The following is a 26714-nucleotide window of genomic DNA, read 5'->3' on the forward strand; positions in this document are numbered from 1 at the left end:
ATAAATGTTAAAGCTACAAATTGTCCTCCAGAGAGGCTACTTTGCTACACACTAAGGAACACAGCAGAAGGCTAATACTTGGGTAGCCTACAAAAAAACCAGGCCTCTCCACATTTAAACATCTCTCGGTATCCTCTTGGTTTTGGCATGGTCATGTGACTTCCCAAGGCATGGAAGTAAACATTTGAGCATTGGAGCCTGTCCTCTTAGAATATTTGTTCATAAAGACATTCTCTCTTTGAACCCAGCCACTACTGTTCAATGAGAAGTCTGAATTCTGACACGAAGGCGAACTGAGTACATGATCAATAGTCTCAGCTGAGCTGCCAGTCAGGCCTACCACTGTGTCATCTCGGAACTCCTCCGCTCAAGCTGCCCAGCAGGTACAAGTGGTACAGAGATAAGCCAGCCCTTCACAAGGTCTCACCCAACTGCAGAACTGTGATGAAGTCAATGCTCGGCTGTTACTATGAAGTCATCGATTGTTGGGATGCATTGTTACACAGCAACAGATCAACTGAATCAATACTTACCTCTGACAGAATCTGATTACACAGTAAGATTATAGAAGAATATTTTATATATAAAACTTGGTAATGCAAAAGTATACAGACATGCTGTTTAACTCTATTTACTCCTTTTTTGCTCCCTCAATTAGCTTTTGACTATGTTCTGAGTAGATGAGGTTCCCCAAAACTCGAAGGTTTAAATTCATTTGGGAATATTAACCAAGGGAAGTATCAACTCTTCCATAATGACCTGATCAAAAGAACTTGATTTTTTTTTCTTTGTAAATGGAGTTAGGTTTTGGTCCATCTTTTTCTTCACTAATAACTTCCTCTTGATAGCTTGTTGTTCAGTAAGGTTGAAACATAACAGTGTTTATTTTTATCAGATTATCTATTAGTAGAAATCGGGTTTGCAACTGATACCTGAGGGCTCTTCAAAACATTCATGGGAGGGACCATCATAGTGGTGTAGCAGGTTAAGCCACCACCTGCAATGCTGACATTTCATATGGAAGCTAGCTGGAGTCCTGGCTGCTCCACTGCTGATCCAGCTCCCTGATAATGCACCTGAGAAATCAACAAAAGATGCCCCAAGTGCTTGAGCCCTTGTACTCACATGGGAGACCTCAAAGAATTTCTGGGCTCCTGACTTCAGCCTTTAAGGCCACTTGCAGGAGTGAACAAGTGGACAGAAGATCTCTCTCTTTTTTCTCTGTAACTCTACCTTTCATACAAATGAAAATAAATCTTTAAAAAGAAAAGTTCATGGGAAATGTGTAACATGGAAAACTATACAGATTTCATATTTTTTGTCCCAAAATAAACTTATATTTTAATTCCATTTTCTATGAACTTTTGTTTTTTGTTTTTGTTTTAAAGATTCTATTTATTTGAAAGAGTTACAGAGAGAGGTAGAGAGACAGAGATCTTCCACCTGCTGGTTCACTCCCCAGATGGCTGCAATGGCCACTCCGAAGCCAGGAGCCAGGAGCTTCCTCCAGGTATCCCATATGAGTGCAGGGCCCCCTTGGACTTGGGCCATCTTCTACTGCTTTCCCAGGCCATAGCAGAGAGCTGGATCAGAAAAGGAGCAGCCAGGACACAAACCGGCGCCCATATGGGATGCCAGCGCTTCAGGCCAGGACTTTAACCCACTGTGCCACAGTGCTGGCCCCATCTATGAACATTATTTATTAGTTATTTATTGGGGCCAGCACTGTGGTGCAGCAGGTTAAGCCACTGTCTGCAGTGCCAGCATCCCATATGGACACTGGTTCAAGTCCCAGATGCTCCACTTCTGATCCAGCTCCCTGCTAACGTGCCTGGGAAAGCAGTAGAGGATGGCTCAAGTGCTTTGACCCCTGCACCCACATGGGAGACTCTGAAGAAGCTTCTGGCTTCAGCCTGCCCAGCCCCGGCTGTTGCAGTCACTTGGGGAGTGAACCAGAAGATGGAAGCTAGCTCACTCTCCCCTCTCTCTCTATTTATTTTCATCTACTTGAAAGGTAGAGCATCAGAGTGAAACAGAAGAGACATCTTCCATCTGCTGGTTCATTCCCCAAATATACAAACAGCCAGGATTGGGCCAGGCCAGCACTCCATCAGGGTCTCATGCATGGGTGGCAGGTACCCAAGCACTTGAGCCTTCATCTGCCACTCCCAACCACAGTGGCAGAGTCCAGCAGCTTTAACGCCCTGAACTTTCTTTTAAACCTGCTGCACCAGTTCACAGGCATGCTCCCCCATATAAGAAAAGGCAGGGAGCACCAACTCCAAGATCACCACCCAGGACTTTAAGGAGGAGGAGGAAGTTGTGGAGGATAGAAGAGATGCCTCGTTAATGGGGATGCTAACGAGGAAAATAAGGAGGCAGCAGCAAATACTGGAGGTAGATGAAGAAGGGGACTTGAAGGAGCACTCCAACCCCATTAAGCAACAATGCCTGCCTCTACATGACCTTTTTTTTTTTTTTTTTAAATATTTATTTATTTGTTCAAGAGGCAGGGTCACAGAGAGAGGTCTTCTAACTGCTGGTTCACTACTCAAATGGCTGTAATGGCCAGAGAAGGGCTGATCCGAAGCCAGGAGCTGGGAGCTTCTTCTGGGTCTCCCACATTGCTGCAGGGGCCCAAGGACTTGAGCCATCTTCTGCTGCCTTACCAGGCCACCAGCAGGGAGCTGTATGAGAAGTCGAATAGCTGGGACTCGAATCAGCACCCATATAGGATGCTGGCACTGCAAGTGGAAGCTTAATCCACCATGCCATAGTGCCAGCCCCTCCATGAACTTTTTCTAATTAATTAACTTATTTTTATTTGAAAGGCAGACTGACAGAGACAGAAAGAGATCTTCATCTGCTGGTTCACTCCCTAAACAGCCACAACAGCCAGAGCTGGGCCAGGCTAAAGCCAGGAACCTGTAACTCCATCTGGGTTTCTCATATGCGGCAGGTGCCCAAGCACTTCGGCCACCTTCTGCTGCTTTCCCAGGTGCGTTAGCAGAGAGCTGGATCAGAATTGGAGTAGCCAGGACTCAAACAGTACTTATGAGATGCTGGCCTCACAGGCAGTAAGTAGCTTAACCTGCTGTGTGGCACAACACTGGCCCCTCTGTGAACTCTTTTTAGAAGCATGTTCACATAAAAGAACTGCATTAGACATTCTCACTTTTAGTTAATGCCTAAGCTAAACCCAAGAGCACTTTAAAAAGTTCATGGTAAAAAAAATTAAAACAATATGCACACATTCTATTACCTTTTTGAGACGCCCTGGTAGTAGTAATAATATCTTGGTTTACAATGAGGTTCTCCTGGGCAGGATATTGTACGTGTAAATTAGGAATTATTGATGTTATTTGTAAATGATTAGTTACAAACAAAATCGGCAGTTAAACCCAGCATCCCCCTCCAAAAACATCCAATTTTTCTCTAATTCCTTTTTTTTCCCCTAAAGATTTATTTATTTTACTTGAAAGTCAGAGTTACACACAGAGAGAAGAAGGAGAAGAGGCAGAGAGAGAGAGGTCTTCCATCTGCTGGTTCACTCTCCAATTGGTCACAACAGCTGGAGCTGCACTGATCTGAAGCCAGGAGCTTCTTCTGGGTCTCCCACATGGGTGCAGGAGGCCCAACGGCTTGGGCCATTCTCTACTGCTTTCCCAAGCCATAGCAGAGAGCTGGATAGGAAGTGGAACAGCTGGGACTCGAACTGGCGCCCAAATGGGATGCTGGCATTGCAGGTGGCGGCTTTACCTGCTATGCCACAGCGCTGGCCCCTCTAATTCTTCCTTTCAAATAATAAATAAATAAATCTTTAAAAACAACAACAAGAAAGCAGAGCTGTTTCTTCAAAGCATGAAATTTTACCTGGAAACTATAAAAAGCATGAAAAAGGAATCTTAATTCTCTAAAACATGAGTGATATATATATTAATAGACTCCTTTCTCTTCTAATCAGTGATTAGCTATAATTGGAGCAACCAGACAATGACATTAAACACTATACACACGCACGCTTTAAATCTGCAGACTGACAGCAGTGTCATTGCAATTCTTATCCTTTCATAAAGTCCCACAAAGGGTGATTATTGTTCTAACAGCCTGACAGTACTCAAGTCATAACACAAAAATCTTTTTATTACAAACAGGAAGTAACTCTTTGTCTAAGAGTTCTTATAATAAACCCTGCCTAAGAGTACAAGTCACCAGAGGAGCTGCAACTTGCTATCAAAGGTTTCCAGACATAATTAGCTCAGCAGGATTTAAAATATTTTCAAGACAGGGGCCGGCATTGTGGCCCAACGGGTTGAGCCGCAGGGAATTTAGAGTGAACTGATGGGAAATCTCTCACTGACTTGCAAATTAAATAAAAAGCTTTAAAATAATAAAATTAAAGTTAAGGGAAAAAAAGGCATCAACTATGCTGCACTGAGTATGGGGGCATGGTGCCTGCCTTGGCTGACTAACACAGGTAAGCGCTGTAGGGATACCAAAGCAGAACATGCGCCACCATACAGACAAGAACAGCCTGGGGCAAAGAGATGAATTAATGATGATCCTGGAATACTGTTGGCAAAGTTTTGGTAACACAGTACCTAATTCTGGTAGTACTTTATCACAAATACATGTCTGTGCAAACTTTAAGCCTCAGAGACTTCAACTAACAGAAAAATTTCCTATGTGTACTATTTACGGCTGCTTATACCAAAAATGTTGAGGTTTTGATGCTCATCTTTGTGGATGAAGAGTTTTTAAGCTCCGTTTTTCCATTTGCCTAAGAAATTACAATAATTAATGTTGTACCTTAAAGACATAAGGCTCAAACTGTTACACCACTTTCTGTGGAAGTTATGGATATGGTGCACTGTTGGAGAAAAAAGTACAAGCAAATATATGAGTACAATTCAATACTTGCTTTGTACCATGACTTTAGATTTAGCCTAACAGGAGCTAATCACAACTTTATGACACCATTTCTGGTTCCTTGAAGAAGCAAGGAACAGAACATTAGTCAAGCTGACCTGAGTTCAAGTCCTCCTGTAGAAATTGTTCACAGTATATCAAGTTACTTTCCTTTTCTGAATCTGAGTTTCATTACATTTATTTAAAAAATTATCAAGGATCTATTTTATTTATTTGAAAGGCAGAGTGACAGAGAGGGAGAAACAGGTCATCCATGCACTGGTTCATTCCCTAAATGTCCAAAACAGTCAGGACTAGGCCAGGCCAAAGCCAGGAGCTCTATCCGGATATTCCCACATGGGTGGCAGGATCCCAAGTACTTGAGCCATCTTCTGCCTTCTCAGGCACTTTAGCAGGAAGTTGAACTGGAAGAACAGATGGGACTAGAACCAGCACTCCAATATGGGATGCTGGTGTTGCAAGCAATGGCTAGACCCACTGTACCAGATGGCCAGGCCCATGAGGACAGGCAGAGTGGACAGAGAGAGAGAGACAGAGAGAAAGGTCTTCCTTTTTTCTGTTGGTTCAGCTGCAGCTGGCGCACTGCACTGATCTGAAGCCAGGAGCCAGGTGCTTCTCCTGGTCTCCCATGCGGGTGCAGGGTCCAAGCACTTGGGACATCCTCCACTGCACTCCCGGGCCACAGCAGAGAGCTAGACTGGAAGAGGAGCAACTGGGACTAGAACCTGGTGTGCCAGCGCCACAGGCGGAGGATTAGCCTATTGAGCCACGGCGCCAACTCAGGCCCATGAGTTTTATCAGTTTTAAAATGAAAATACTGGGGCCGGCGCCGTGGTGCAGTAGGTTAATCCTCCACCTGTGGTGCCAGCATCTGACATGGGCACCGGTTCTAGTCCCAGTTGCTCCTCTTCCAATCCAGCTCTCTGCTATGGCCTGGGAAAGCAGTAGAAGATGGCCCAAGTGCTTGGGCTCCTGCACCCGCATGGGAGACCAGGAAGAAGCTCCTGGCTCCTGGCTTTGGATCGGCGCAGGCCAACCATTGCAGCCATTTGGGGAGTGAACCAGCAGATGAAATACCTCTCCCTCTGTCTCTCCCTCTCACTGTAACTCTACCTCTCAAACAAATAAATAAAATCTTAAAAAAAATTTAAGATAAAATGAAAATACTGCCAATAAGTAAAGAACTATTATTATTTCACACAAATTATCACCTATTGGATACTTACTATAGGGCAAATATTATGCTTTATGTCACATTTAATCCTCCTAAGTTTTACTGTATGGCTGAAGAAATTCAAAGAGCGAAGTAACTTGTGCAAGGTCACATGTTTACTAACAGGCAGAGAGAATTCTTGCCCATGTGACTCCAAAATCAATGCTCTGAAGGCATTCTATTCTTACAGTGCCTGATTCAAAGCAGACATTAAATAAATAAATAAAGCTTCAATACTACACTAAGATAACATTTAATAAGCATCTCCTCCACTGGCTTTTCTGAAAAGCCACCTTTGCACTGTTCTGGGTCTGCCTCCCTACTGGCCATAGCCACCATCGCAGCAGAGTCCAGCAGCCTTGTGACCCTGAACTTTCTCTTAAATCTGCTTCATTGGATCCAAGATCCAAGATCACCACCCAGGACTTTAATGAGAGGAGGATGTTGTAGAGAGTGAAGAGATGCGTTAATGGGAATGCTAATGAGGAAAATGAGGAGCAGGAAGTAGACACTGGAGGTAGATGAAGAAGGGGAGGAAGCAGAGGAGGAGGAGGAAGAGGATGATGGTGAGGAAAAGAATGAAGATGAAAATGAGGAGGCCAAGGCAGCTATAGGCAAAGAGGCAGGTGAAGATGATGAGGATGACAATGCCGACCCCAAAAAACAGAAGACTTACGAGGATGACAGCAAAAATGGAACATTTTAAAAGAAGCAAAAAAAAAAAAAAAAAAAAAAAGGTAGCCATATCTCTTCACCCTTCAATCCTCTCCTCTCTCAGAGTCTAAAGCTGGTCACCTTCTAGTAGCAATGTAAGGTTGCTACATTGGGGAAAGAAACAGACCAGCAGACTTTAAAGTACAGCAGGGAAATCCATACAATCACACAACCATGGTGACCTGGTGGTATGAAGAATTGTGTGCTTTGCACAAAGCTGTACACAAGCCTAGGAAAGACTGAAGAGAGCCTTGGTTATCTACATATCCATGGCTGAATATGAGGCCTTTCATAGCTAAAAAAAAAAAAAAGGGCCATAGACATGAGAAGACTCAGTACAAAGTAAAAGCTGGGGAAAATTTGTAATCTGTCTGAACAATGAATGCATTTCCTGGCCTATACGCAGACCTTGCTGGCTCAGAGTATTCAAGCATATGCTGTGACTGGCTGATCACTAAGCTAAATCAACTCAGGAGTGACCCCTAGGAAGTGAGGTTTTAATAAAAAAAAAAAAAATATGTCCCACATTGTGGCACAACAGGTTAAACTGCCACTTATGATACTACCATTCCATGTAAGAATCCCTGTTCAAGTCTTGGCTACTCCGTTTCTGATCCAGCTTCCTGTAACTGTGCCTGGGAAGGCAGAAGATGGCCCAGTGGTACTCATGTGGGAGACCCAGATGGAGTTCCTGGCTCCTGTGGCCACTTGGGAAGGGACTCGGCAGATGGAAGATCTGTCTTTCCTTCTGCCTTTCAAATCAATCAATCAATCAATCAATCAAAAAAGAAAAAGGTGAGTAGATGGGAATTTTTTTTTTTGACAGGCAGAATAGACAGTGAGAGAGAGAGAGAGACAGAGAGAAAGGTCTTCCTTTTGCCGTTGGTTCACCCTCCAATGGCTGCCGCGGCCGGTGCACTGTGGCTGGCGCACCACACTGATCCGAAGGCAGGAGCCAGGTGCTTCTCCTGGTCTCCCATGGGGTGCAGGACCCAAGCACTTGGGCCATCCTCCACTGCACTCCCGGGCCACAGCAGAGAGCTGGCCTGGAAGAGGGGCAACTGGGATAGAATCCGGCGCCCCAACAGGGACTAGAACCTGGTGTGCTGGTGCCGCAGGCGGAGGATTAGCCTGTTGAGCCACGGCGCCAGCGCAGATGGGAAATTATATATGCTGAATATGACCATAAGAATGCTGGATGGTATGGGCATTGTAGTTAGTTTAAATGCAGCTTGCCAACACCTACATCCCATACCGGAGTGCTTGGTTTGCATACTGGCTACTCTGCTTCCAATCCAACTTCATGCTAATATGCTTGGAAGGGAGCAGATCATGACTCAACTACTTGGATTCCGGAAACCCACAAAGAGACCCAGATGCAGTTCCAGGCCCCTAGCTTTAGCCTGACCCAGCCCTGGCTGTCGTAGGCATTTGAGGATTGAACTGGCAGATGGAAGATCCCTCTAATCTTTGCCTCTCCCTCTCTCTGTTGCTCTGCCTTCCAAGTAGATGGAAACAATAAGTAAACATTTAGGAAACAAAAATGCTAGAATGGCAGTGTTCTATGCATAGCAGGGTGACCACAAATAACAATAATACACAGCTCAAAAAAGCTGGAAGAAAGGTATCCCACATGGGATGAATGTTTTCACCATCATGTCTCAGGACAGATATGCTTACCTTGATTTGAACAGTACACAAAACACGTATGTATTAAAACATCAGTTAGTACCTCATAAATATGTACATTTTTTGTTTGTCAATTAAAAATAAGTAACTTGGAGTAGCAATATTAGCATCAGACTGAGGACATTATGTTACATGAAATAAGTGAGGGAGGCCAGCACCAGCATTGCGGCTTAGTGGGTTAAACCATCGGACCTGCATCAAGTCCCAGCCATTCCACTTCTGACCCAGCTCCCTGCTAATGGCCTGGAAAAAGCAGTGGAAGATGGTCCATGTGCTTGGGTCTCTCCCTGCACCCATGTGGGGGATGAAGTTCCTGGCTCCTGCCTCCCGCCCAGCCCAGCCCAGCCTTGGTAGCCATTTTGGGGACTGAACCAGCAGATGGAAGATACTTCTAATTCTGCCTTTCAAATAAATAAATAATTAATTTTAAAAATTGAAATAAGTCAGATAAATACCACATGTTCTCACTTTTATGTGAAAGCTAAAATGTTGATCTCATAGTGGTTACCAGGAAGGGCAAAGGGGAGAGGGAGGTGGGCAGAGGGGAAAGGGATGGTTAGTGGGACAGTGGTGCAGTTGTTTAGGAGGAACTTCTAATGATCCACAGTGCAGGATAGCTGGTTGACAACTGGATATTTCTAAAGAGCTAGTAGAGAAGATTTGGTTCCCAAAACAAAGAAGTGGTAAATATCTGAGGTAACAGATACGCCAACCACCCTAATCCCATCATTAGATACCAGTATTGAAAAGCCACACTGTACCCCATAACAAGTACCATCATCATGTGTCATTAAAAAAAAAGTTTTAATCTGATAAAACAGACTTGAAGACTTGATAAACAATAAGTATTGGGGCCGGCGCTGTGGTGTAGCGGGTTAAGTCGCCACTTGCAGTGCCAGAATCCCATATGGGTGCTGGTTCAAGTCCTGGCTGCTCCATTTCCAATCCAGCTCTCTGCTATTGCTGAAAAAGCAGGGCCCCTGCACCTGCGTGGAAGACCTGGAAGAAGCTCTTGGCTCCTGGCTTGGGGTCCACACAGGTTTGGGCATTGTGGCCATCTGGGGAGTGAACCAGCGGATAGAAGACCTCTCTCTCTGCGTCTGCCTCTCTGTAACTCTGCCTTTCAAATGAATGAATAAATCTTTAAAAAAAAAAAAAAAGTACTAAGATTCTTGATAAAAGGCCATAAAGAACTGTTCTCCCTTGCTTTGGTAACTTGAAGGGCAAGATTATCTAACTTAAGCAATTGTCTTCCCCATTATTTGTTACCTGTTTTTTATCACTGCAGTGAAATATACATAACATATAATGTACCATTTTAGTGATTTTTAAATGTACAGAGCTTTATGGTATCAAGTACGTTCATAATATTATGCATCCGCCACCACCATCCATCTCCAGAACATCCATGTTTAAAATAATGTAAGCAGACAAGTAAGGGAGGGGCACCTTTGGCCTGCTATAAATATGCATGAGTCCCATATCCAAGTGCCTGGATTCAATTCCTAGCTCTGGCTCCAAACTCCAGCTTTTTGCTCAAGTGGACCCAGGGAGACAAGAGTGATGGCTCAAGTAGGTGGTCCCTGACACCCACATGAGAGACCTGGACTGAGTTCCCAGCTCCTGGCTTCATCCTGGTCCAGTCCCAGCTGCTGCAGGCATCTGGAGAGTGAACCAGCAGATGGGAGATCTCTGTCTCCTTGCCACTGAAATAAATAATCAAAAGAAAAAAACTTGCCAAAGAAAAAGTGTTGAAGCAATTCAAACAACCTTTACAGAAAGTGACTCGGCAACAAGAACTGAAATTAGGAAGTATAAAAATGGAAGTTCTCTAGAGCATTTTAACAAAGCAACAACTGAAGTTATTTTTGTTTTGCAGCTTACTCAAGATGGCCCACCCTGATTCCTTACCAATCTCAGGTGTTTAAGAAAAGAACATATAAGTGTCAGTGTGCACAACTTATGACAAAAATGACTCATAGAAGTGCTTTAAAATCTAAACTTAATACCCATGCTGACTAACCTTAGGTTTGCCTACATGAGAACTTAAGTCGTAAGACTTCAATGTTTTGATCTAGCAGACTTTGAGGGCGTTGTGTGTAAACTGCAAAGAAACTTTGATTAGGTGGGACAGGAAGGGGACTGGGGGAGCACTTCCTCTCCCACTGGCAGCACAGACACAGAACAGGAAATTCCTTCGGGGCCCTGAGCTGAAGTATCCAGGGACAGACTGGAGTCCTCAACAGAGCAGATCTAACTGAAATCCATCTAGGACCAGGCACTTTCAAATCTTCACCATCTTACTGGGACTGAAAAGAAAGGAGTTAAGATACTGTGCACTCCGAGAGGTGCCATTTACTCATCCTGGTTCACTTTTAACTAAGCTACAGTCTCAGCAGACTATGTAAAATGATGTTTAATATCCTAACATAATAAAATATTATGGTCAAGAAAATAAGTCTTTAACTTCTGGTTAAGAAATCTTTTCTCCTTTGTCTTGATCTACACAGAATGGGGTGTGTATAGTCAGTCTATACACAGAATGGCACAAAGGTAACAGCGACCAGACTGAGTGATCAGTAACGACAGTCACAGTGAGACGTGGCAAACTGATCATAACAGCTCAGGAGAAAAGGTCCTGCACCATACACTGCCCCTTCCCCTATGAGCAATCTCATATATTCCAGAGAAGCCAGTGTTACTTACAATCACTAAGGACAAGTCTAACAAGTCAACTTCAAGTCGAGGAAACTGGACAATGTCTGGAGGCTGGCGCCCAACATTTCAATTCAAATAGTCATGTGTGGCTAACGGCTATAGTATTTAGGGCAGTTTTAAAGGAAAGCAGATTGGGCCAGAGCCGCGGCTCACTAGGCTAATCCTCCGCCTGCGGCACCAGCACCCTGGGTTCTAGATCCGATTGGGGTGCCGGATTCTGTCCCGGTTGCTCCTCTTCCAGTCCAGCTCTGCTGTGGCCCAGGAAGGCAGTGGAGGATGGTCCAAGTCCTTGGGCCCTGCACCCGCTTGGGAGACCAGGAGGAAGCACCCGGCGCAGCGCAACGGCCACAGTGGCCATTTGGGGAGTGAACCAACAGAAGGAAGACATGTCTCTCTGTCTCACTGTCTAACTCTGCCTGTCAAAAAAAAAAAAAAAAAAAAAAAAAAAGGAAAGCAGATCAATGAACATGCTCCTTTTAAAGAATCAAATAACTAAATCCAAAACTGATGGCCTATTTCAGCCTTTAAAGCTTTTCTCAATTTTATGAATGTTTTATCTGATTCTATATAATTATAAATATATTTCTACAATGGTCCTATAGCTTTTTTTGCTTGTTTTTGACAGTTAAGACAGAGGGAGACACACAGAACAAGAGACAGAGAGACAGAGAGAGTGAAAGAGATATCTTCCATCTGCTTGTTCACTCCCCAGATGGCTTCAACGGCCAGGGCTGGGCCAGGCCAAAGCCAGAAGCCAGGAGCTTCTTCCAGGTCTCCCAAGTGCGTGGCAAGGGCCTAAACACTTGGGCCATTTTACACTGCTTTTTCCAAGCCATTAGCAGGAAGCTGGATCAGAAGTGGAGCAGTTGGGATGAGAACTGGCACCCATTTGGGCTGCCGGTGTCACAGGCAGTGGCTTTACCTGCTACACCTCAACACAGGCCCTATTGTTTCCTCAGCTTTTTGACATTCCTTAACCTTCTCTATGTAGAATCACTGGGATCTTTATATATTTGACTTTGATATACTTCATAAAATTTTTTTCTTTCTTAAAACATACCCGATAGCTGTAAATAATCGTTTTTTCTGAAAAAGGGGTAAAGGAGAAAGAGAGACAGAACAAACTCTCTCATCTGCTGGATTACTGCCCAACTGTCTGCAATGGACAGGAGCTGAAGCCAGGAGCCAGGATCACACACAGGTCTCCCATGTGGGTGGCAGGAACCCAATTACTTGAGCGGTCACTGCTAATTCCTAGGGTCTAAATTAGTACGAAGCTAGAGTCAGGAGCTGGACTGGTACTCTGATGTGACGCTCAGGCACCTCAATTTGCATCTTATTTTTTTATATATATATATCTATAGTTAACATTTTCTGTACACTTCAGTGTTTCCTTTTTGTTTGACAGGCAGAGTGGATAGTGAGAGAGACAGAGAGAAAGGTCTTCCTTTTTGCCGTTGGTTCACTCTCCAATGGCCGCTGCGGCCGGCGCATCTCGCTGATCCGAAGCCAGGAGCCAGGTGCTTCTCCTGGTCTCCCATGGGGTGCAGGACCCAAGCACTTGGACCATCCTCCACTGCCTTCCCCAGCCATAGCAGAGAGCTGGCCTGGAAGAAGGGCAACCGGGATAGAATCCGGTGCCCCAACCGGGACTAGAACCCGGTGTGCTGGCGCCGCAAGGTGGAGGATTAGCCTGTTAAGCCACAGCGCTGGCCGCATCTTATTTTTTAAAAAGATTTATGTTATTTACTTACTTGAAAGGCAGAGTGACAGAAAATGAGAAAGAGAGAGAGACCGATCTTCTATCTGTTGGTTTACTCCCCAAATGGCTACAACAACCAGATCTGGGCCAGGCAGAAGACAGAAACCAGGAACTCCATTCAAGTCCTCCACTTGGGTGGCAGAGCCCAAGTACTTGGCCATCTTCTGCTGCTTTATCAGGTGCATTAGCAGGAAGCTGGATGCAAAGTAGAGCAGCTAGAACTCAAACTGGCACTCCTATATGGGACACTGGAGTCACAAACAGCGGCTTAACATGCTGCACCACAATGCTGGATCCTGAACTAGTATCTTAACCACTATACTATTTATACACCCACCTCCACAGTATTTTCAATTTTTTTTGAAGATTTATTTATTATGCAGGCATTTTGGACTAATCTACCAAACAGACTCAATCGCTTTTTCTTCCTCTGCCTTTCAAATAACCAAAATAAGTAACTATTTTTAAGTGCAAAGGAAGATATTTCAGAAAATAATCAACTAGGGCTGCACTGTGGCCAAGCAGGTAGAGCCACAGCGTGTGATGCTGTCATCCCATATGGGTGCCAGTTCACATCCTGGATATGCCATTTCTTATCCAGGTCCCTGCTAATGACCTGGGAAAAACCGTGGAAGATGGCGCAGGTCCTTGGGCCCCTACACCCACATGGGAGATCAGGATAAAGCTCCTGGCTTCTGGGTTTGTCCTGGTGCAGCTCTGGCCATTGCAGCCATCTGGGGAGTAAACCAGCAATGGAAGATCTGTGTGTACCTCTCTGGGGTGTGACGGGGGGTGGGGGGGTGGGGGTGGCATTATGTAGTAGTAAGTTATGCCTCTACCTGTGGCGCCAGTATCCCATATGTGCACGGGTTTGAGTACTGGCTGCTGTTCTTCCAGCCCAGTTCCCAGGCCGTAGAGGAGAGCTGGATCGAAAGTGGAGCAGCTGGGACTCAAACTGGTGCCCATATGGGATGCCAGCACTGCAGGCAGTAGCTTTACCTGTTATGTCACAGAGCAGGCCCCAGTAAAGCTTAAGGAAAAAAAAAAATCCCAGGACTGGGATTGTGGCACAGTAGGTTGGTTAAGCTGCTTTCAATGCCAGCATCCAGTATGGGAGTGCAGGCTGGAGTCCCAGTTGTTCTGCTTCAGATCCAGCTCCCTCTCTTGCCCCAGTGCACCTGGGTAAACAGCAGAAGATGGCCAAAGTACCTGGGTCCCTGGGCCCTGTCTTTAGCCCAGACCAGCCCCTGCTGTTGTAGCCATTTGGGGAATGAACCAGCAGATGGAAAAATTTGCTCGCGCTCTCTCTCTCTGTGTCACTCTGCCTTACAAAAAAACAAAAAAATATTTTTTAAAAAATTTCAAAGGATTTTTCTCCTACTGTGTGTAGTAAAAGGAAGACAATAGGGGTCAGCGCTGTGGCACAGCAGGTAAAGCCAACACCTGGCATCCACTATGTGCACCAGTTCAAATCCCAGCTCCTCCACTTCCAATCCAGCTCTCTGCTATGACCTGGGAAAGCAGTAGAAGACGGCCCAAAGCCTTGGACCCCTGCACCCAGGTGGCAGACCCAGACTGAGTTCTGGGCTCCTGGCTTAGGATCAGTGCAGCTGTGGCTGTTGTGGCCATCCGGGGAGTGAACCAGCAGATGGCAGAACTTTCTCTCTCTCTCTCTGCCTCTGCCTTTCAAATAAATAAATAAATCTTAAAAAAAAAAAAAAAAAAAAGGAAGACAATATATTGCTTCTAACACCTCTTTTGGAATTATGATGGTTCAAAGGATTAATAAAAATATGAGGGGCCGGTGCTGCGGCACAGTGGGTTAAAGCCCTGGTCTAAAGCACTGGCATCCCATATGGGCGCTGGTTCTAGTCCCGGCTGCTCCTCTTCCGATCCAGCTCTCTGCTATGGCCTGGGAAAGCAGTAGAGGATGGCCCAAGTCCTTGGGCCCCTGCACCCGCGTGGGAGACCCGGAAGAAGCACCCGGCTCCTGGTTTCGGATCAGCGCAGCTCCAGCCGTTGTGGCCACCTGAGGAATGAACCAGCAGATGAAGACCTCTCTATCTCTAACTCTCTTTCAAATAAATAAAAAATTTAAAAAACTTAAAAAAAATAAATAAAAATAAGAAATCTTTCCTAAGTTAAATTTTAATCAACAGGCAATGCCAGCATCCCATGTGAGTTCGGTTCAAGTCCCAGTGCTCCACTTCCCACCCACCTCCCTGCTCAAGCATATGGGAAAGCAGTGGAAGATGGCCCAAGTGACTGGGCCCTGCCATCAATGTGGGAGACTGGATGGAGTTCCAAGTTCCTGGCTTCAGCCCAGCTCAGCTCTGGCTGTTGCAGCCATTTGTGGTATAAATCAATGGATGGAAGATCTCTCTCTGTGTCTCTCCGTCATTCTGCTTTGGAAATAAATAAAACAGGGACTAGTGTTGTGGCAGAGCAGGTAAAGCTGACTCCTGAGACATCCCATTTGGGTGCCAGTTCTCATCCCACCTGTTCCACTTCTGATCCAGCTCCCTGCTAAAGACCTGCAAAAAGCAGTGGAACAATACCCAAGTGCACGGGCTCCTGAACCCAACTGGCAGATCCAGACTGAGTTCTGGGCTCCTGGCTTCGTCCTGACCAGTACTTCCTGGCTTGAGGGGTGAACCAGCATATGGGAGCTCTTTCTCTCTCAAATAAAGTAAATTTTCTATGTCACTAGTTCAACTAAAACCAACTTAAGTAATAAAAAAATCACTGATATTGGGGCTAGTGCTGTGGCACAGTGGGTTAAGCTGCTGTTTGCAGCACCAGCATCCCATATGGGCACCAGTTGGAATCCAACTGCTCCACTTCGGATCCAGCTCCTTGCCAATGCACCTGGGAAACCAACAGAGGATGGCTCAAGTGCCTGGGCCCCTGCACTCATGTGGGAGACCCAAATGAAGCTCCTGGCATCAGCCTGGCCCATTCCTGGCCATTGCAGCAATTTGGGGAGTGAATCAGCCAATGGAAGATCTCTCTCTCACCCTCTCTCATTCTCTTTCTCTATAACTCTGCCTTTCAAATAAATAGATAACTCCTTAAGGAAAAAAATTCTGTTAGACACCATTCTTCAGTTTTATCACTGGTTTGATGATTGACTCTAACCACCATGAATCTAGCTACCTGTTAGTTTTATCAGCACCAACTTTTGCTACTTTACATGGTTATTCAGAGTTTATAAGAGGTGTGAGAAAACAAGTTTTGTAAACAAACAGTAGAGTAATAATACAAAGTCTACAAAAGACTTAGATCTCTATTAGAACAAAAAGCGGTGACTAATATTTCATTCACTCATCAACAGGTGTATGCATCAAGAGCGTCATGGGTGGGTAGTTTGGCACAGGACCCTGTATCGGCATGCCTGGCTAAGTCCCAGCTCCTCCATTTCTGATCCAGCTTGCTGCTGATGAGCACCCTTGGGAGCCAAAAGATGATGACTGATTTGGGCCCCCAACACCCACGTGGGAGACCAGGATTGAGTTCTCAGCCCTGGCTGTTGTGGGCACTTGGGGAGTGAACCCATAGATGGGAGATCTCTCTCTCCCTCTGCCTTTCAAATAAAATGGAGGGAGGGAGGAGGTCCTATTCATAGCTGATAAATGTATTTTTTTTTCAAAGAATTATTTTATTTGAAAGTCAGAGTTACATAGAGAAGGAGAGGCAGAGAGAGAGAGGTCTTCCATCCGCTGGTTCACTCTATTTATTCATTTATTTATTTATTTATTTTGACGGGCAGAGATACAGTGAGAGAGAGAGACAGAGAAAGGTCTTCCTTTTTCCGTTGGTTCACACCCCAAATGGCCACTACAGCCGGCGGGTTGCGCTGATCCGAAGCCAGGAGCCAGGTGCTTCCTCCTGGTCTCCCATGCGGGTGCAGGGCCCAAGGACCTGGGCCAGCAGAGAGCTGGACTGGAAGAGGAGCAACCGGGACAGGACTGGTACCCCAACCGGGACTAGAACCTGGGGTGCCAGCGCTGCAGGCGGAGGATTAGCCTAGTGAGCCGAGGCGCCGGCCCTGCTGGTTCACTCTCCAATTGGCCATAATGGCCGGAGCTGTGCCTATCTGAAGCCAGGAGATTTTTCCAGGTCTCCCACAAAGGTGTAAAGGCCCAAGGACTTGGGCCATGTTTTATTGCTTTCCCAGGCCAGAGCAGAGAGCTGGATCGGAAATGGACCAGCCAAGACTCGAACGGGGGCCCGTATGGGATGCTGGCACTGCAGGCGGAAGTTTTACCTGCTATGCCACAGCGCCGGCCCCTACAATTTTATTTAAAAATATACTTATTTTGAAAGAGTTACATGGTGGGAGTGGGGGGGGGGGAGGGAAAAGAGATCTTCCATCCACTGGGTCACTTCCCAGATGGCTTCAATGGCTAGTGCTGGGCCAGGCCGAAGCCAGGAACCAGCTTTACCCACTGCTGCTACCTGAGACACTAGTATCCCATGTGGGTGCTGGTTCATATCCTGGCTGCTCCACTTCTGATCCAGCTCCCTGCTAATGGTCTGGGAAAAGAAGCGGAAAATGGCCCAAGTGATTGGGCTCCTGCCACGCAGGTGGGAAACCCAGATGAAGCTCCTGGTTCCTGGGGGAAAGTTAGGAGCTCCCAGTCAGCCATGATACCAGCCATGTACTGCACCAAGACTTTTTCATGTATAAAAAACAGAACAAAAACAACCCTCTCTTCTTTACTTTGAGGTATCTGTGAGTAGCGCCCCAACAGTATTCTGATACAATCTTATTGGCAAGCTAGAGCAAATGTCACATTCTACTAACACGTCCAAATTCCTAGGTTCTAAGTTAAATACATACATTTTTAAGAAAGAATGAGAACTTTAGTTGAACACTTTAAACCTTCTAGCTAAGAAATCAAATTGAGGCCAGCGCCGCGGCTCACTAGGCTAATCCTCCACCTTGCGGCGCCGGCACACCGCGTTCTAGTCCCAGTCAGAGCACCGGATTCTGTCCCGGTTCCCCTCTTCCAGTCCAGCTCTCTGCTGTGGCCCGGGAGTGCAGTGGAGGATGGCCCAAGTGCTTGGGCCCTGCACCCGCATGGGAGACCAGGAGAAGCACCTGGCTCCTGGCTTTGGATCAGCACGATGCACTGGCTGCAGTACGCCGGCCACAGCGGCCATTGGAGGGTGAACCAACGGCAAAAGGAAGACCTTTCTCTCTGTCTCTCTCTCTCTGTCCACTCTGCCTGTCAAAAAAAAAAAAAATCAAATCGATAAACAGCTACTCCAAGATTTTCTTGGACACTATCTTTACCTGATGTTCAGAAAGTTGCTGACTCTTGCATGGCAATAGCACAATATAGCACAAACATCAGAGAAACTAACAGTAACAGTCCAGTATTGTTGAGGGTGGGGTGGCAACCATGATTATGAATGTGAGCAGTAAAGGAAAACCTCTATCACAGGCAATCACCAGGGTAGCTAAGTTAAACATGTTTAGACTTTGCTCTAAAACTGTAAAGAATAGCAATATTTATAAAATATAGATTCCTTTCTTAAATGAATATTTTGTGTTTTCCTGACTTTTGGCTTACTTACATGATCTTTATATGGGTATATAAGACACGCTTGTTCCAAGACAGGGGCAAATGATCTGGTTTGGCTGCATACAGTCACTGGCCACCCTTTCCCAAACCTAAGCTATAGAAGTCAGCATGCTTGCAGCACATACTTAAATCCTCTGCCCTTCCAAAACAGTTCTGAAAAATGCCACTGGGTTTTCTCTCTGCTGTCAGGATCTGCTATTTTCTGGTTTTGTTTTATGTACTTACTACAATTTTAGAATCTGCTTTTTTAAACTCCATGAAGGCTTCCAATCACTGTGGCTCTCTATGTTCTCATTATTTCTCTATTCCATGTCATTTCTCAGTGAGACAGAAAACACGGCGCACATCAGAAGAAATTCTTGCTGTGAATCAGTCAATACCCTTACTGGGGTGCTCTTTTTTAAGTTTCCATTGCCATATCTGACCTCATCCCAATTCAAAAATATCCAATGGTTTCAAAAGCTGCCCAGGCAATCTGTTCAGTGAGGGTGAAAGAAAAATTATGGGTTTTTAAAATTATTATTAAAGATTTATTAATTTATTTATTTGAAAGGAAGGGATACAGAAAGAGGAGGACAAGAGAGAGAAAAAGAGAAATATCTCTACCATCTGCTGGTTCACTTCCCAAACGGCCACAACTGGGGCCTTACCAGGCCGAAGCCAGGAGTCAGGAACTTCTTCTGGGTCTCTCACATGGGTGGAGGGGCCCAAGGTCTTGGGCCATCTTCTGCTGCTTTCCCAGGCACATTAACAGGGAGCTGGATAGAAGTGAAGCAGCCAGGACTTGAACCACTGTCCATGAAGGATGCTGGCACTGCAGAGGCTTAACCTTCTACACCACAGCGCCAGCCCCAACATTATGGTATTTTTTTTTTTTTTTAAGATTTATTTAATTGAGAGGTTGAGTTACAGAGAGAGGGAGAGACAGGTCTTCCATTTGCTAGTTCACTCCCCAAATGGCCGTAATGGCCGGAGCTGGGCCGATCCAAAGCCAGGAGCTAGGAACTTCTTCCAGGTCTCCAAAGTGGGTGCAAACACTTGGACCATCTTCCACCGCTTTCCCATGCCATAAGCAGAGAGCTGGATTGGAGGAGAAGCAGCCGGGACACGAACTGGCATCCACATGGGATGCCAGCGCTGCAGGTGGAGGATTCAGCCTACACCTCTGTGCCGGCCCCAAAATTATGGTTCTTAAGCTCAGAAAAATCCACATTTATATCACAGCTTTGCTGTTTAATGGCTGTGACCCTGGAACTTTTCTAAACTTCATCTTTCTTAGTGCCCTTTGTGTGCTACAAAATATCAGGTGTTGTGTTCAGGTGATTGTTAACAGTCCCTGTCCTCTAGGAGTTTACAGAGGAAAAATACAGGAATTACAGAAAGCTACAGACAAGCAAACTTAATCCCAACACAGCTGTTAGTGCACACAGAAAGTCAATCCAGTCTGCAGTAGAGGTATCAGCAAAGCCTCTGAAATGGGGCCATCAGGTCTGGGTACTGCAGGATAAGCACAGTAGCACCTGCTAAAGGCAGGCCGCTTTCAACAGAAGGGGAAGTGTGTGCAGAGGTCCGCATATAACAGAACTCAGCTTAGATGGCAGACTGGAGCATACAATAACAAGGAAGGCACAAGAGATGAGAATCAGTACTGACTTCAGAGGCCAGTGTTGTGGCATAGCGGGTTAAGCCACCACCCTCAGCACGGGCCCCATGTGGGTGCCGGCTGAGTCCCGGCTGCTCCACTTCTGATCCGGCTCCCTAATAAAGTGCCTGGGAAAGGCAGCAGCAGGTGGCCAAAGTGCTTGGGTCCCTGCATCTGTACAGGACACCTGGATGAAGCTCCTGGCTTCAGCCTGGCCCAGCCCTGGCTGTTGCAGCCATTTAGGGAGTGACCCAGCAGATGGAAGATCTCTCTGTCTCTCCCTTTCTCTGTAACTCTTCCAAATAAATAGAAATAAATCTTTAAAAAAAAAAAAAAAAAGCTTCTACACCTGCAAAATCAGGACATCCTGATTTTGGTCCCCTCAAAGATGGAATTATCTATTTCTATATGTATGCACACACATAATATATACATATATGTAACACAATGCCTTGCACAGAGTAGGTATTCAAATGATAGATCCCTTCACGACTCAACTTTAATACAGAAAAATAACTTGCCTTCTATAGGCATCACTAGATGATCACTAGCATGCCTTCCTTTTGAGGTCACCTCACCTGAGCACAGAATTTAATGGTAAGCTTGCTCTTTTCAGCTCATTTTTCCTGGGTGCATCTTACCTATGGTGAATTACTGAAATGAAGTCAGCTTCCAGGTCTCAAGGGTGTCAACACTGATATTTCCTTCAAAGGGTTCAGACATTGGAGGGGGCCCCAAGACTAGGCTATATATAACACAGTTCTTAATGCACTGCTTTAATTAAATGAACTGCAGCTGCTGACCAATTCCAAACCAAGAACAGAATACTTGAGCACTGGCTCCAAGACTAATTAGATAACTTACCCTGGGTGAGAGAAAACCATTTGTGCCTTGTTTCCTGGTAAGTTAAAATGAATAAAGAACAGAGTCCCTAATGGCTCAAAATAACAGAACAGAGTTATTTTTTATTTATTTTCATTTTATTTGAGAGACAGAGAAAGATGCTCCATCAATTGGTTCATTCCCCAAATGCTTATAACAATCAGGGCTAGGCCAGGCCAAAGCCAGGATCCTGGAGCTCCACCTGGATCTCCCATGTGGGTGGCAAGGACCCAAACACTTGTGCCACAATTAGCTGTCTTCCCAGGTACGTTAGCAGGAAGCTGGACTGGAAGCAGAGAACAAGGACATGAACCAGCACTCCGAGATCGGATGCAAGTTATCTCAAGTCACAGTTTAAGCTGCTGTGCCACAACACTGGCCCCAAGGGGATGTTTTAAAAAATCTAAACTTCAAAAGTCTATTTGGTTAAGTACTAAAAGAGGTGGCGGCTTCTTTTTATATCACATTTGCTTCAGCAAAAGTGTATTTCCAGGCCAAGTAGATTTCCTGAAAGGAAATCTCGTGATTTTAGTAGTTCAACTGCATATTAACACAGAAAATATACCTGGGTGCTGAAGATATTTTTTATTTATTTTAAAGGCAGAGTTAGAGAGGAGGAGAGACAAAGAGATCTTCCATTTGCTGGTTTACTCCACAAACGCCTGGAACAGCCAGGGCTGGGCCAGGCCGAAGTCAAGAGACAGGAGCTTCTTGTGGGTCTCCCACATGGGGCCAGGTGCCCAAGCACTTGGGCCATCTGCTGCTGCTTTGCCCAGGTGCATTGGCAGACAGCTGGATCAGAAGTGGAGCAGCCCAGACTCAACCAGCACCCACAGGGGATGTCAGCATTGCAGGCAGAGGCTTAACCTGCTCCGCCAGCACTCCAGAGTGTTGGCTTTAACCTTTTCATGTGTGGCAGTGCTCAAGGGGTTGACTGCATTATTTCAGTCCTACGTATTAAGTACAACTACCAGCAAACCTATTTCACAGAGGGGAAGTACAGCTTTGAGTTTGTACAGTATGCTGCTAGTATGTATCTATTCTTTGAACTTAGAACTAGCTCAGAGCTCCAGAAAGCTCTTTAACTCAATCCGGTTCAAAACACTGTCTCCAGGTAAAATAGCAGATCTTAATTAAAAATATTAGAAAATTAAAGTTACAACAGAAACTTCATAAAGAGTGACTGCATTTCCCTTTCAGCCTTCCCTTTAATATGCCAAAATAATTCTAGCCCCTGAGCTTTGCCAAACCTTTAATCATTTATGGTGCTCTGTGCTGTACCTATCCATTAGAACAATTTAAAAAAAAAAAAAAAAAAAAAGAACACTGTGCCAATTATTTTCAAAAGCCCAGAGATACCAATCAAGCGATCCTAATAGTTTTAAACACCATCCTCAAACCAAAAGATAAATGGAGATTGGGAAACTTGCACTACAAAGTGCCACCATCCAGATAAAATTACCCTGTGAATTAGAGTAATTTCAATCAGATCCTATAAAATTGAACATTTTTCTCAAGACCAGAATTACAGAGTAACTACAAAATTGTTTAAGGGCCCAAACTCTAGAACAGAAAATGGTTTTCTACATGGCAAATTCAACAGCAAAAGGCAGGACGTAGGGGCTAAGGAGAGCAGCAACAGTTTAGGCAAGCAGTAATAAATAAAATTACCAAATGATTAACCTACTCATCTCATGGTCATTCCACCTTAATATAAGATTGTAATTATTCTCAAAAATCACACACTGCTGAAATAAGGCCTAATGTCTAACTCTCCTTTGGTATCCTGAATTTTAAGCTAACACATTGCACATTAAAGGAAACTCCAATGGCATTTCAAAAATGTTAAAAACTCAATTATATTTTCTTACAGGGCAACTGCATTTCAAGACTGTAACAGTCATTAGCAGGCAGTGAATTGGTTTACATAAAAATACAAACCGAAGTAGGAGTTTTTTAATTCCCTAACTCATAAATCACTCTTAAAAAGGATTATTCTTCCTAATATGCAAATGACAATACCATAAACAATTTCTCACATTATCTGGTAATACTGTATCAGATGCATTAAAAAAAGAGGATTAAATCATCACACTATAATCCACTTAAAATAATGCTTTCAGAAAGGTAAACACAAAGTTTTTAAGAGGAGGAAGTGGAGGCAGGAGACTCCAATTGTGTGACAGGAAGCTCTAGCTATGGAAGTTTAGAAACAGGAATTCCAGTTCTGTTTTAGTACAAGAATAAAAGGAAAACATGCTGGCAAATGAGAGCAAAAGAGGAAGTTCTTTTTAGTGAACCAGCTGCCACATATTAAGGACAATCCAAAATCATTCCAAAAGTTGTATTAAAAAAAGAAGAAGAAGAAGAAAACCACTTTTTCAGGAGTCTTACATGAAAGGGTACTTCCCCACATGGAATGGAGCCTGGACTTGAAGAAAGCCTCCAGGTGACTGGTAACAGCTCTTTATCTTCAAATACAATTAGATGATTAGCCTTTTTTTTTAAGATTTTATTTATTTGAAAGGCAGAGTCACAGGGAGGGAGAGGGGGAGAGGGGGAGAGGGAGAGAGGGAGAGAGGGAGAGAGGGAGAGAGGGAGAGAGGGAGAGAGGGAGAGAGGGAGGGGGAGACAGAGAGAGGGAGGGGGGAGGGGGAGAGGGAGAGAGAGGGAGAAAGGGAGCGAGGGAGGGGGAGGGGGAGAGGGAGAGAGGGAGGGGGAGAGAGGGAGAGAGAGGGAGAGAGAGGGAGAGAGAGGGAGAGAGAGGGAGAGAGAGGGAGAGAGAGAATCTTTCATCCACTGGTTCACTCCCCAAATGGCCACAACAGCCAGAGCTGTGCCAATCAGAAGCCAGGAGCCAGGAGCTTTCTCCGGGTTTCCCACGTGGGAAACCACATACACACACAAATGTGTTAAGTTAATGAGAAATTATTCCACTTAAATGTTGATGGTAACTGTTTACATAAATTTTGATTACTCTAAGGCCGAAATGTTACGCTTAATTTTTAACAAAGTAACTTCTTCTAATAAAGTAACTTCTTGATGTTGTCTTCAACGGCTGGATTAGTTCTACACATTAATTTTTATAGACTTCCACACATGGGCAAAGGTCTTTAATCCTGAAATACAGAGCAGCACCTTTCAAACCATCTGAATGACTTACTGCCAACAAATACCAGCTATGAGGTTCAAAGTGTGTCTCTATGTCTCTACTTGAGCTGACGCCTTCACTCAGTGAAGTAAATCGCGAACCAAAGAGAGTAAGATCCCCAAATGAACAGGCTTTCCTTAAAGCGAGGGAGGCGACGCCCCCCACACCTCGCTCGGCCTTTGCGGCCACTGTGGTCACCGCGCTGCGGTCAAGGGCTTCCAAAGGCCCTGGGCGGCCGGTTCAGCCCCACCAAGAACCGGTCTGGCCTCCGAGAGCTCCCTCCCAGCTCCGTCCAGAAGGCTGGTGGGGCGGCCTGGGGCGCTCAGCCCGGCCGAGAACCTTGGCAGGCTCCAACTTCGCGCGGCCACCCTCCCCGCGAAACGCTGCGTTCTCGAAAGATCCACCCGTTCCCAACTTAAATGTCATTCCCAGATCAGCTGCCAGAGGGGCCAGCGGCGCTCGGCCCACGCCCTCTTCTCCCAGCACCTTCTTCAAGGGCCAGCGCCGCAGCCCCCAGAAAAGCCCCCCCAACCAAGAGGGGCCCTGGCTCCTCAAGACCCCGGCCCGGGGACAGGGCTGGCCCGCCGCGTCTGCAGGGGGCTCCAGGCCTGGGCGCTGGGAGCCGACCCCAAGGCGGGGGTGGGGGGCTCCAGGGCCGGCGGGCGGAGTCTGGGGGAGACGGAAGACGGCCTCACCTTGACTCTGATTTCGTAGGTGGTGAAGCGGCCCCGGCCGACCCCCACGGTCTGTGGGTTGCTCACGTCGATCTCGAGGAAGTTGCTGGGCGGCCCGTAGGCGTCATTCAGGTTCTGCGGCTTGGTGATCAGCCGCCGGGTGTCCGCCACGGTCTCCGCCATTTCGCTGTAGCCGCCGCCGCCGCCGCGGGCTCCCTCTGCCCCCTCCGCTGGACGCCGCCGCTGCCGCCCGCCGCGGGGACACGGGGCTCGCGCGCTGCGGTCGCGAGGGAACGAGCACGTAGGGCGGGCGTTCACCCCCGCGCGCGAAGCTCCTCCCCACGCCCCTTCGGGTTTCCGCCTCGGAGTCCAGGAGAGAAACAGCTGACTCGCCGCAAAGTCGCGCCCCGGGCCGGGAGGCCCAGCGCAGGCAGGGAGGGGCTCTGCGGCTGGGGACCTGAGTCGCTGCGCTGTCACGGGGCCCGTGGCCGGGCACAGGTTCCGGCCGGACTACAGTGCCCACAATGCACCGGGCGAGCGCGTCGGCGCCGGGCGGCGGCCTTGGGGCCGAGAGGCCGGACGCCCGGGAGCGGGCGTTTCCTGTGGCTCTGCGCGGCTCTAGGCCTGGCCCAGGCTGAGCGCCCGAGAGGGTCTTCGCCGCTTGCTTTGGGGGCTGCGGGGCGAAGTTTAATGAGAGGGCTGGGGAAGAAAAAGAAAAACCTGCCTCTGCCAAAGGCCACCCCGTCCACCATGTCACCTTGAACCACTGAATGTCTTTCTAGATAGCCTTTTTAACAGTACCTCTAATGGTAATTTTAGCTTCAACCGGAGTTTCATCAGACAGACTTCTGGTAAATCGAAGGCTGTGAATGAGGGAAGTGGAAGCAAATGTTTGTAAACCTGGCGAGCTCCTGGCGCTGCTGTCAAACCGTTTTAGGAGACAGATCTGCCTGCTAAAACCACATGGAGTAGTGGGGCTGAAGCAGCCTGGGTCTGGGAGAGCTGCCACTGGTTTTCTTCATTTCCCACAGAGTCCCTTTTGTTTGTGTTTGAAGTGGTAAATGTGTCTCTACAGCACTTGAAATGCAACTCAGAAAAGCCGGTATTAAAAAGGAAGAAAGATAATGAGATCCTAGTTCGTCTCCATGGGTTGAATGTTAGAAAAGCTAAATTTCTAGCTCTGCTTGGATAGTTATCTCTCTTGTAGTCATGGTCTCACAATGATTTGTGTATTTTTTATATGCTGAGTAGCAGTAACTCCATTCACTGTATTGTCTTTTACCCTGAAAATATTTCCAAAAGATCAACAGCAACCATTCTTAGTAAAACTAAGAAAGGTTGGGGAGGCCCACGCTGCAGGGTAGCAGGTAGAGCAGCCGCCTGCAGTACCGGCATCCCATATGGGAACCGGTTGGAAACCAAGATGCTTCACCTCTGATCCAGCTCCCTGCAAATGCACCGGGGAAAGCAGCAGAGCATGGCCCAAGTGCTTGGGCCCCTGCACCCACGTGGGAGACCTGGAAGAAGCTCCTGGCTCCTGGCTTCGGATTGGCACAACTCCAGCCATTGCGGTCATCTGGGGAGTGAACCAACGGATGGAAGACCTCTCTCTCTCTCTCTCTCTCTCTCTCTCTCTCTCTGTCTGCCTCTGCCTTTCAAATAATAAATAAATCTTTTAAAAAGATGGGAATAAAAAAGCTATATAATACATATTAATGATGTAGATTATTTTCTAGAAAACTCAACATT

At 46.2% G+C, this 26714-nt stretch overlaps 1 protein-coding gene across 1 annotated transcript in view; it reads right to left on the minus strand.

Annotated features, from left to right (window-relative positions):
- SNX3 (sorting nexin 3) overlaps window positions 1-25265 on the minus strand; it is a 52242-nt gene extending 26977 nt beyond the window's left edge. Inside the window, exon 1 of the mRNA XM_062186580.1 lies at window positions 24987-25265. Coding sequence (XP_062042564.1) covers window positions 24987-25148 — 162 coding nt within the window. The 5' untranslated portion in view covers window positions 25149-25265. The remainder of the gene's footprint in view (window positions 1-24986) is intronic.
- Between the last annotated feature and the right edge of the window lie 1449 nt (window positions 25266-26714).

Source organism: Lepus europaeus, chromosome 3 (assembly GCF_033115175.1).
Source record: "Lepus europaeus isolate LE1 chromosome 3, mLepTim1.pri, whole genome shotgun sequence".
Classification (NCBI taxonomy): Eukaryota; Metazoa; Chordata; class Mammalia; order Lagomorpha; family Leporidae; genus Lepus; species Lepus europaeus.